Raw genomic sequence first — 12,032 nt, 5'->3', positions numbered from 1 at the left:
TATATATATATAGATATATACACTCATAGTTCTCACAATAATATTACCATTCAAACTCTTATTCCTTCGGTTCAAGATTCTTACATGAACTCAGGCACTGGACTCCAGGTAACTCCTCCAAATGTATCTCATATTTGGTTTAATCCAGTTTCAAGCCTTTTCTGAAGTCCATATTCTATTACTTTCGATGCTGACCCCACTAACCATTCTGTTGTCAATAAACAACATATATGTCTATCATTTTGCTCACTATCTGGCCAAATAACCATCAAGTTCTTCCCTGGTAGCTCAGTGGTAAAGAATCCACCTGCTAAGAAGGAGATGCGGGTTTGATCCCTAGGTCAGGAAAATCCCCTGAGAAGGAAATGACAACCCACTCCAGTATTCTTGCCTGGAGAATCCCATGGACAGAGGAGCCTGGAGGGCTACAATTCATAGGGTATCAAAAAGTCAGACATAACTGAAGCGACTTAGCACGCACCACTGCATCCAAATCATTAATTCCTCTTCAACTGATTACATGCGATCAATGACTGCCAACCACTACTATATGTCATGGAATACAGAGAAAAAGAAATATGTGCCTCACCATATTGGGGTATAGGAACAAGACTCTTTGATGACAGTCTTTAGAGCCCAGTCTCAGCACCTCAGGCCCTTCCCAACTCTTAACTGCTGATGGGAATCAAATGTGTCCATCTACCCCTGACCCATTAGCCCCATACAATATGCCATGGCAGACCTGTGGAAATCTCTGTTAATTTTAGTGGGATTTTCCTCCACTGCTATGGTAGCTTTGTTTACTCTTCTTATCAATGACTTTTCAAACATAATACATTACCTCCAATTCCCTAAATGCCTCCTCATGTTTGACATGAGCCTTTTCTCCTATTGTTTTCACTACTTTAAGTATTCTTTCCTTGGCTAACTTGCTCCCACTCTCCAAGATTCAGGTCTGCTACTATCATCATAGCAAGCTTTCTCAGATTTCCTTCAAGGTCTTCTTCCTGGGTTCCAGCAAATTCTATGCTTAATTCAAGAAAAGCAGTTGTTGTATCTTATTTTAACCTACTTGTATCTGTTTCTTCACCACTACTCTGTGAAGCTAAATGAGCTGGTGAGACAGAGTAGGTGAATAGCCTATATTCACCATGTTTAGAATCTCACCCAGATTCTGATTCTTAGTACATGACTTCAAAATGGATAATTAAATGGATAGATGGATGAATGGAGGAATAACCATGTCCTTCTTCTTTTCCACAGTAAATTGAAATACAAATGTCACTCTTTCACTGATTCTTTTAGGAGTCACATCACTTCATTTGAAATTCCATTCAGTGAATATTGAATTCTTCTTCTGTCCTAGAAGTTGTGATGGACTCTGAAAGTGTGCTCACCTGAGTGAGGCATTATTCTCTTCCTCAAAGGCATCACAAATTGGAATGGGCACGAAGCATTTAAGCAAAAATGCATTACATAACATGTAAAGCATCACCTTTACCCAGGTGGCACTAGTGGTAAAGAACCCACCTGCCAATGTAGGAGACATAAGAAATGTGGGTTCAAGGTGGAGAAAAACCCCTGGAGGAGGGCATGGTTACCCACTCCAGTATTTTTACCTGGAGAATCCCGTGGACAGAGGAGCCTGGTGGGCTACAGTCCATAGGGTCGCAAAGAGTTGGACATGACTGAAGTGACTTAGAAAGCAGCACTCAATACAATCTTTCCCCCAATTTTGTCTCTTTATCTTTTGCTGAAAAACATACCTGGGACAATTTGCAAGCAAATAGAGATATAGAAGTTCCTTTATTAGCAAAGCTCTTGAAAGAGTATTCTAGAATTGACTTCTCTAACTTCTTTCAATGCTTTTTCTACTTTCACTTTTACATTTAATCTCCTTTCTTTATCAATCTGCTGATGTCACTCTTTCTACCACTGATGTTCTCCTAATGGCCAAATTAAGAATGTGTAACCCAACATTTTGTCAAAGTTTGGCACTGTTGATCCCTGCGGAAGTGAAATTCTGACCTCATGAGTGAGGCTAGTGCATCTGGATGGAAGGACAGGCTTGGTGTTTTGAGTAGTGAGCTCTAGTTGGGCTGCAGAGCCCCAGAGAGATAATAATATGACAACCTGGACATCCAGGCTTTATCATCATCATCATTTATCTAACACAGGTGGCGCTAGTGGTAAAGAACCCACTTGCCAAAGCAGGAGACATATGAGATGTGGGTTTGAGCCCTGGGTTTAATCCCTGGGTTGGGAAGATCCCCTGGAAGAGGGCACAGCAACCCACTCCAGTATTCTTGCCTGGAGAATCCCATGAACAGAGGAGCCTGGTGGGCTACTTTTGGTCAAAGGTTTCATAAGCTGTCACGTCTTCAACTATCAACATGGGGTCTGACTCATCAATCTTCTTCATTTCAACTCTTCTCTCAGTTTTTACTTGCATAGTATCCACTGTCCAAAGCAGACCATCTTCTCAGCAAGCCAATCATCAAAAAGTTATTTTTCCTATAAATGCTACTGTATTTTTTCAAGTCACCTCCTATATAGTCTGCTCCTTTATTTGCATATCACATCCACTTTGACATCAGTCACTGTTAAGCCTATAATCCTTGTTCCTGACCCATTAGTGTCTTATCTCTTCCCTCTGAGGATAAATGCACTTTTTGGTAACTGATATTGGCAACTTGTGATTTATTTCTTTTCATGTTATCCTACAAAATGCTGTTGAATTGATCTTGCTACAGCCTATGTCTAACCACATTGCACTCCACAAAAATTCTTCATCTCTCCCACTGCTTTACAAATTAAGTGTAAACTTTCCAGCTGGGTCTTCATGTCATATCCCAAACCTACATTCTCAGCTTTATCTTTCACAGTTTATCAGCATTACTAATATTAGAGCACATTTAGATGCAAATTTTAAAAAATATTATAATTAAAGTGAAAGTGTTAGTTGCTCAGTTGTGTCCAACTCTTTGTGACCCTATGGACTATAGCACCTCTGGATCCTGTGTCCATGGGATTCTCCAGGCAAGAATACTGGAGTGGGTAGTCGGCTATTCCCTTCTCCACAGGATCTTCCGGACCCAGGGATAGAATGCCAGTCTCTGCATGGCTGGCAGATTCTTTACCATCTGAGCCACCAAGGAAGTCCAACGGTGACTGCATCCATGAAATTCAAAGACACTTGCTCCTTGGAAGAAAGTTATGACAAAACTAGACAGTGTATTAAAAAGCAGAGACATCACTTTGCTGGAAAAGCCTGTATAGGGAAAGCTATGGTTTTTCCAGTGGTCATGCACGGATGAGAGAATTGGACCATAAAAGAATGCTGAGCAGTGAAGAATTGATGCTTTAGAATTGTGGTGCTGGAGAAGGCTCTTGAGAGTCCCTTGCATAGCAAGGAGATCAGACCATCAATCCTAAAGGAAATCAACCCTGAATATTCACTGCAAGCACTGATGCTGAAGCTGAAGCTCCAATACTTTGGCCACCTGATAGGAAGAGCCTATTCACTGGAAAAGACCATTATGCTGGGAAAGATTGAGGGCAGGAAGATAAGGGAGCGAAAGAGGATGAGATAGTTAGATAGCATTACCGACTCAATGGACATGAATTTGAGCAAACTCCAGGAGACAGTGAAGGACAGGGAAGCCTGGTGTGCTGCAGTCCACAGGGTCACAAAGAGTCAGACAAGACTTAGCGACTGAACAGCAACGATATAACTAAATGTAGAATGGCTCCATATTACATTATTAAAGGCAAAAAAAAAAAGTCAAACCATGGCATGTAATATACCAAAAAAGGAATAATGACAAAATAGAAAGGTAATGTCAACACAGAAAGCATTAAACAAGTTGCAAGAGCAAGAATCAAAAAAACTATCATATAAACTAATTACTAAATCAGAATAAATTGAAAAAGCAAAATTATTCTAAGTATTGCTCTATAAAGGTTATAAATGCACGTCTAAAAAATAAGCTGCAATAGTTGATAGCAAAATGCAAAATTCAGTTCAGTTCGTCACTCAGTTGTATTCAACTCTTTGCGACCCCATGGACTGTGGCACACAAGGCCTCCCTGTCCATCACCAATTCCCGGAGCTTACTCAAAGTCATGTCCATTGAGTCGGTGATGCCAACCAACCATCTCATCCTCTGTCATCCCCTTCTCTCCCATCTTCAATCTTTCCCAACATCAGGGTCTTTTCTAATGATTTAGTTCTTCGCATCAGGTGGCCAAAGTGTTGGAGCTTCAGCGTCAGCATCAGTCCTTCCAATGCATTTCCTTTAGAATGGACTGGTTGGCTCTCCTTGCAGTCCAAGGGATTCTCAAGAGTCTTCTCCAACACCACAGTTCAAAACCTTCCATTCTTCTGTGCTCAGCTTTCTTTATAGTCCAAATCTCACATCCATACGTGACTACTGAAAAAATCATAGCTTTGACTATATGGATTAGATTAGTCTAATGAGATGAGCAAAGGTTGAGAATATTAACTTTAGAACAATAAATGGGAGAGAAGTGTGATTATATAAAAAGTATTATGACCAAATTGATCATTTAATACTATAAATAAGGTAAAACTCACAAATTAATTCCTGAAGGAAATTTGAACGTGCTACCAATAGACGGCAACATTCAAGTAGACTGAAATACAGGAAATTTTATGCCACAAAAAAACATAATTAGTTTGAACTAAACATTTTATTGGAGGAGGAAATGGCAACCCACTCCAGTATTCTTGCCTGAAGAATCCCCATGGATAAGGAGCCTGGTGAGTTTCCGTCCATGGGGTCTCAAAAGAGTCAGACATGGTTTAGCAACTACCCAACAACAACAAAACATTTCATTAATTTATTTGCTCAAACATTACCTACTGGGGGAAAAGTGGCCTTGATCATATTAATATTTGATAACCCCATACAAGTTAAATAAAAGGTATTTAAGAAAAAATTATTTGTGATCAATAGGAGAATAATTTTTAAAATCGTATAATCTTTAAAATGATCTCAGAATAAATTCGTTTCTGATTTTTACTGTTTCTGTATCTGGCTGTCCAATAAGTTACAGAATCACTGCCTCTCTATCAACCTAAGAACTTATCATATGAAAGAGTTAAGACATGACTTATTAGCTGAACCTGAAACAGAAATAGACAAAGGAAGTGGTATTTTCTGAGAATGGGAAATATGAAGCAAAAGAAAAAGTAATAAACCATACAAAGTATTGGGAGACTGTCCCTGCTAGAATTCAATCTGGAATTTGCTCATGTCTGCCACAGATCCACTGTAGTTCACTGTACCGCTCATATCATACCCTAAATTACAGAGACAGCAAGACTACTGAACCAACACCAAAGAAAGGCACTGATGCAGAAAAGACAGTGGGACTTCTGAGGATGGCTCATGATAAATTAAAATGCTTTAAATTCCAGTTTTGTTTGGATCTTTCCAGAAGCAAAGAGGAAGATCAGTAGCTATAGCTATAGTACTCTGATGAATATGTGATACATAAATTTTAATCTTAAACAATCTGTATTTGTAAATTACAGGCAGTTAGTAAAAACTCAACGATATTCAAGAAATCTATCATTTAAAGATATCTGATATGGAATTGCTAACTGAAAAAGACCAAATTTAGCTCTAGAACTTCACTGTATGCTCTCAGAGGTTTATGTATATTTTTCTTATTTTATTAGCTGTTTGTATTTCTGATTCTTGGTGTGTTTTCTCACATCCTCAATTAATTCCACTGTGGCTTTCATAAAGTGTTTTAATAAGCAATTCCTTAAACGGTCCATAATAGTGATCAATTCTTTTGTCCAGCAGGGACATCTCAGATTAATAACATCATATTTATAATGATATCTAATAATGCTTGTTTCTTTCTTGGAATGCTTTACATTATATTTATAATTTTTAAATTCATCCAATTTCTAGATAGGGATGAGACTATGTTTTCTATGAAGGAGTACATTGTTTTTCCACTCTTTAACACCAATGTGCTTAGTCACTCAGTTGTATCCAACTCTTTGTGACCCCATGGACTGCAGCCTGCCAGGCTCCTCTGTCCACAGGCATTCTCTAGGCAAGAATACTGGAGTGGGCCACCATACCCTCCTCCAGGGGATCTTCCTAGCCCAGCGATTGAACCCATGTGTCCTGCATTGCAGGCAGATTCTTTACCAACTGAGCCACCAGGGAAGCCCCTTTAACACCAATAACTGATCACAATCATAGATAATGTCACTAATGATAAGCTACATCAATCTCTAAGTTTTTCGTGTTCAAACTCTACTCTTCTGATCATATAAGGTGAATACACAAGAAAGAACGATCTGAGTGCTGATAAGAGACAATTTCATATAAATTAAAGGTTATTTGAAAAGCATTACTGACATCCTCAGCAGAATCCTTAATTGCTAGAAACAGACAGTTTAACCATTGTCACCTAGAGGGAAGAGAAGAGATGGCAAATTTCTTCTGTATTGGATATTATTTAGGAGAAAGGATGGGAGAGAGAGAGATTGAGATTCAGTTTCTGCATACAGCATGCTGCTGCTGCTGCTGCTAAGTTGCTTCAGTCGTGTCCAACTCTGTGCGACCCCACAGACGGCAGCCCACCAGGCTCCCCTGTCCCTGGGATTCTCCAGGCAATAATACTGGAGTGGGTTGCCATTTCTTTCTCCAGTGCATGAAAGTGAAAAGTGAAAGTGAAGTCGCTCAGTCGTGTCCAACCCTCAGCGACCCCATGGACTGCAGCCTACCAGGCTCCTCCGTCCATGGGATTTTCCAGGCAAGAGTACTGGAGTGGGGTGCCATTGCCTTCTCCAGCATACAGCATGAGTATGAGTATTTGCTGAAGTATCAGTCTGGTGTAGTATGGAAAGTATTTCTGAAATGTTCCTGCTTTTAACCATCATCATGCATGTGGACAGTGAAACTAGCCCCCGCAAACCATATGTTCATCCATTTAATTCATTCAGCCATCCAATGAGGATCTTAGCACCTCTCTTGTGCCAGGCATAGTTCTGAGCTTTTAAGATACAGAGAAGAATGTGGCAGAAAATTTCCTGTCCTTATAAAAATACATATTATAGCAGGATTAAGAAGACAATAAAGAAGTAAAAATGGATGAACAAAGCAAGTTCAGATAGAGATCCGTGCTCAGGAACAAGCTTGAGATTATGTGATGTTCCCACATGGCTGGGGGTAGGTATACTTCAGAATGGGAAAACAGAGGCAGTGTCTGAACGAAAAGAAACACAGCTTTCAATTACTGAGCGGTTGCTTATACAGGATTTTCCATTCATCTCTCTCTCCGGCTAACATGATTTGGCATTTCACTAATTATTATGATTCCATATAAGTGCTGAAATGCCAGTCAATAAATGATTATTGGGATCCTACTGTGTCCTCAGCTCCAGTACAATTGGAAAATGTGGTAGAAGTCAAACAAATACTTCCACTGCTGTGATAAAACATGAGGTGGGGAATGATGCTTAAGTCAGTAAGTACTTAAACCTTCTTGTTTCGAGAGCTGAGTTTGAGCTTAAGCTTCTTCAGTCCATCCAAGTCCCAGGAACTCCTCCAAGAGGAGGCAGCATTTGTTGCCTGCCGCTAGATGGCACCAATTATTTTCACATTTTTAAGATGAAAAAAACAACAACAACAAAAATAGGAAACCACTATATCTTTTTCTATGCAATGGCCACATTTAAAATGGAAAAATGTTATGTTATGAGGCACATGATTAATAAAATGATTATTCTTTTACTAATGATTTTCTTATAGGAGGGAATCACAGCAATAGCGTTATAGATGGTATGTTCATTCACTCACATTCATGTCTATTCGATGCATATTTGTTCCAAATAATCTTTTTGAAAATATATTAGGAGTATCTTTGAAATATTAAAAGGGAAAAAAGTAATTGAATACATAGAAAATGTATATCATAATTTAATATATATCAGGCTCAAAAATATTTGATAAAAATATATTATGATATTACATATAATTTTTATAAAGTTTTGCAGGAAATAGTTTTAATAAAAACAGTAGAGTTGTTTACTTTTGTAATTTCTGCTTTGTATCAAATAATAGTAACATTTATATTTTTAAAAAACATGGTATTTATTCTTTCAATTAAATGCAACAAAAATTATTACGAAATGTAAAATGGGATGTGAATCACTTAACTAAAGGTATATCTGATATTTTATATCAAAAATTTAATAAGGATAGCTTAATAAAACTTAAAACTTCAGATCTAGAAAAACAACATTTTACCATACGCCCTCCTTTTTCCTGACAGGTTTACAGTTCAGTTAAAACATATGCAAGATTTTTTTAAAGGAAAAGAACATGAAATATCCTCATTCTATTTTTTAAAAAAGAAGTGGCTGGTAAACATTCAAAATATGTTTATTCAGAAACAAAATGAACTGTTTTCATATTTGCCATTAGAAACATTAAAATGGCTCTGGAATAAATATAACCTGCCATCAGTAAACCCCAGAGTAAAAGTACAGACATGAGAGTGCACATAAAATGCACTGAGAAGAATGCATACAGCACTCATACGCTCTATGAATATATTATAAACACTTATAGTGAATTAAATGAAAAAGAAAAGTTGCATGTTCATCATGCTAATATATTTATTTTAAAAATCTAAACATCTTTGCTACTTCAGGATGAAAGATGAGTGCTGTTAATGTGATTATCACTACATTTCCTTCATTCTAAAATGGCCCCACTGTAATACTCACCTTAATACTGGCCAGAGTTTTTTGCCTCATGTTAAATAACGTTCTGTATCTCTGTTCTTCCTCATAGAGTCTCTCTTCACAGGCTTTTTTCTCATTTACAAGATGATCAAACACAGCTTGTGCATGTTCCTTTTTCTCTCTCAAGGTTATAAACTGGTCACTGTGAAGAAAGAAAGACTTGCATTTGCCACTATTCAATTCACATGTAATTTTCTAACATGTATTTATGATACAGTTAAAAATACGCAACACTGAAAAACGTCTTAGAACTGAATTTCTATGGAAAAATTCCCTGACCCTTTCCATATGTCTGTGCCCATGACATACATCTAAATGATCCAGGTGGAAGACGATTTCTGGAGATGCAGTGGATTCTCTTGGCTCCTTACTCAGGGCACCTCTGTTTTGTTGTCATTCCAAAAGAACTCCCCCTCCACACAGCACATAACTCCAAGGGTACATTCTGATCAGATTAAACCAACCAACATGAGGCTCATTATTCACCAGTAAACATAGATATTGGGGCTTCCCTGATAGCTCAGTTGGTAAAGAATCCGCCTACAATGAGGGAGACCTGGGTTCAATCCCTGGGTTGGGAAGATCCCCTGGAGAAGGGAAAGGCTACCCATCCCAGTATTTTTGCCTAGAGAATTCCATGGACTATATAGGCCATGAGATCGCAAGGAGTCAGACATGACTGAGCGACTTCACTTCACTTCATATAGTGCAATAAGATGAAAGGCAAGAGGTGAATTCCATATAGAAGGCACTCACACATTCACTAAATGTGAACAAGGGCTCCTGTTTTCAAATTTGCTGACAACAGCCATAGTGGAGAGAAAGAAACACAAAAATGAGTACCTATGTTGAGCTGATGAATCAACTAACCTTGAAGCTTACCCTAACTAGAGGCCTCTTGTTATGTGAAATAATTAACTTCCTTATTATTTAAGCTTGTGTGTGTGTGTGTGTGTGTAATGTATATGTGAAAGAGAAAGTGTTAGTTGCTCAGTCCTGTCCAACTCTTCGCAACCCCGTGAACTGTAGCCTGCCAGGCTCCTCTGTCCATGGAATTCTCCAGGCAAGACTACTGAAGTGGGTAGCCATTCCCTTCTCCAGGGATCTTCCCTACCCAGGGATCGAACTCGGGTCTGCCACATTGCAGGCAGACGCTATAACATCTGAGCCACTGCTGCTATGTATTTTACTTATTTGCAATTAAGTGCATCCTGACTCAAAGGTAAAATTATTTTTTATGGTGAAATCCGTTATATTAGGAACTATACTAAGTAGAAAAAAATCATTAAAAAGTGGTTAAAACAATGCTGCAAAAATAAATGTATTTTAGAAATAATTGCCAGAGTTGATCAGTAACCCAGAATCCAGAATAAGCAGAGTTGCAAAAGCTCAGCACAGTCTTATGTTACCCACATTCGTTATCGTCTCTACTGGTATGGAAAATTGAATCATTTTCATAGTTAGCTATAAAGGCAGCAGGACTAAAAATTTTGAGGGTCTAAAATGGTAAAGTACTTTGAATATAATATCTCATTTAACACAACAACCACCCCATGAAAGGATAATTATTATGGCCATTTACAGATGAAAAACCTAAACTTCAGTATACTAAGCTTATATAAGCTAATTAATAAATGACAGACCCAGAATTCAAATCCAGTTCTGACTAGCTGTATTTGATTCAGCAGCTCAACACAAAATACTCACTTTTTTCCCCTTCTTTCTCTATGCTGTCTGTCATTAGCAAATTTGAAAACATGACTCTGGTCACAAGTTTTAGATGGCTGCCTCTTCTTTTAAATGGAATAAAGTCCTCCCCTTTCATCTATCTCACCCGTGTTTTTTCCACTTCATCTCCCGTACTAACAACATCCATAACTCTTCTGTGACGTCCTATGGAAGTATTCACTAATAGCAACATTGACACCAGGTGAAAGAATCAGTAGATTATCCCTAATACAGTTAATCTGCAGTCATCTTCCGTTCCAGTCCTAGTTCAGGAGTCCATTTGCACCATCAGAAGAGCATACAGTTTGGAACAGGACAAACCTTACTGGAGTAGTTCCACTCCTAACTACTGTTGCAGTCTTAATCATTTGATTTCCCTGAGCCTGTTCCTTCAGCATTCATGTGTGAATGTTCTGACTGGATAGAAGAATTTACTGTGAGAACTGGATGAGAGAGGTGCTTAGATTGCCCTTACCAAGTACCTGGCACACTAGGAAGTCAATCAACGTTAGCTTTAAATCTTATTTGACACTGTCATCACTGTTAATTAATAGATTTGTAAATGACACACTGTTTTTTTTCTCCTCTTCCAGGGTAAAGGCAGACGTTAGTCAAGTTTAGGGAGGGAATTGATTCATTGAAACTTGGTGACTATTCTTGCTTTAAGGCAATATAATCTAGGTACAGGACGGAAGGAAACTAAGAGTTGAAACGGTAAGAATCTTGAAAAAAAAAATTTCGTCAGCTCCCCTAGAACATCTTCGCAAGTTTAGTGTAAATTGTATAATTTCAGGCTTTTCCCTTTAAGCCCCCAATATTTTTAAAGATAGTAAATGACACAGATAAATATCTTTCAAAGAAAATGTTTCCTTGCTTTCTTATCTGATACTCTGAATATGATCCAGGAATTTTTAGATAAAGCTGTATGATTATTTTGAAAATAAGTTTTTACCCTATACCCTGTGGTAATAGTTAAACAAATCCTGTGGAGTTCATTGACTTGACTCCATTAAGATATTAATACATAGTATATTAGACTGTGCATAATGTTTTTCTGATATTTTAATCCCTCAAGTGTTATGATTTGCTAATGGTGTATTAGCTTTCTATATTTAAATCAAACCATCACTTTTAAACGTGCCCAATGTAAATTCCTCCAGTAGTCCTCCAAATTCTGTTCTCAATGTGTTAGAAAATAAGAACCAAGAGGAGTAAAGGAAGAATATGTAGTTTCTCAGTGGGGAGGGCGGGCCTATGGATACAGTAAGCCTTAAAGCATGATCATTCTGAAAGGGAAAGGCCTTTGTCAGGTATTCCTATGACTAATGAGGGGACTGTTCAAGAGGCATTTTTAAGACAATTAATGTAAGTACATTCCATGAAGTTTTTATACAATATCTATTTCTATATTCTTACCTCAAAAATGTTATCAAAAAGGTTGGGTGAGGGAGGAGCTAAGATGGCAGAGGAGTAGGATGGGGAGAACACTTTCTTCCCCACAGAT

The 12,032-nt window shown here is 38.0% G+C and overlaps 1 protein-coding gene across 1 annotated transcript in view; it reads right to left on the bottom strand.

Moving 5' to 3' along the window:
- Window positions 1-12,032, bottom strand: part of CCDC178 (coiled-coil domain containing 178) — a gene marked incomplete at its 3' end in the record, with an annotated part of 338,625 nt that overhangs the window by 195,548 nt on the left and 131,045 nt on the right. Inside the window, exon 17 of the mRNA XM_010849787.1 lies at window positions 8,783-8,942. Within this exon, the coding sequence (XP_010848089.1) occupies window positions 8,783-8,942 (160 nt within the window). The remainder of the gene's footprint in view (window positions 1-8,782; window positions 8,943-12,032) is intronic.

The sequence above is a fragment of the Bison bison genome, unplaced genomic scaffold (genome assembly GCF_000754665.1).
Source record: "Bison bison bison isolate TAMUID 2011002044 unplaced genomic scaffold, Bison_UMD1.0 scf7180017864286, whole genome shotgun sequence".
Lineage (NCBI taxonomy): Eukaryota > Metazoa > Chordata > Mammalia > Artiodactyla > Bovidae > Bison > Bison bison.
The sequence above is the reverse complement of the archived record's forward strand: the minus strand, read 5'-3'. Positions and strand labels throughout refer to the sequence as shown.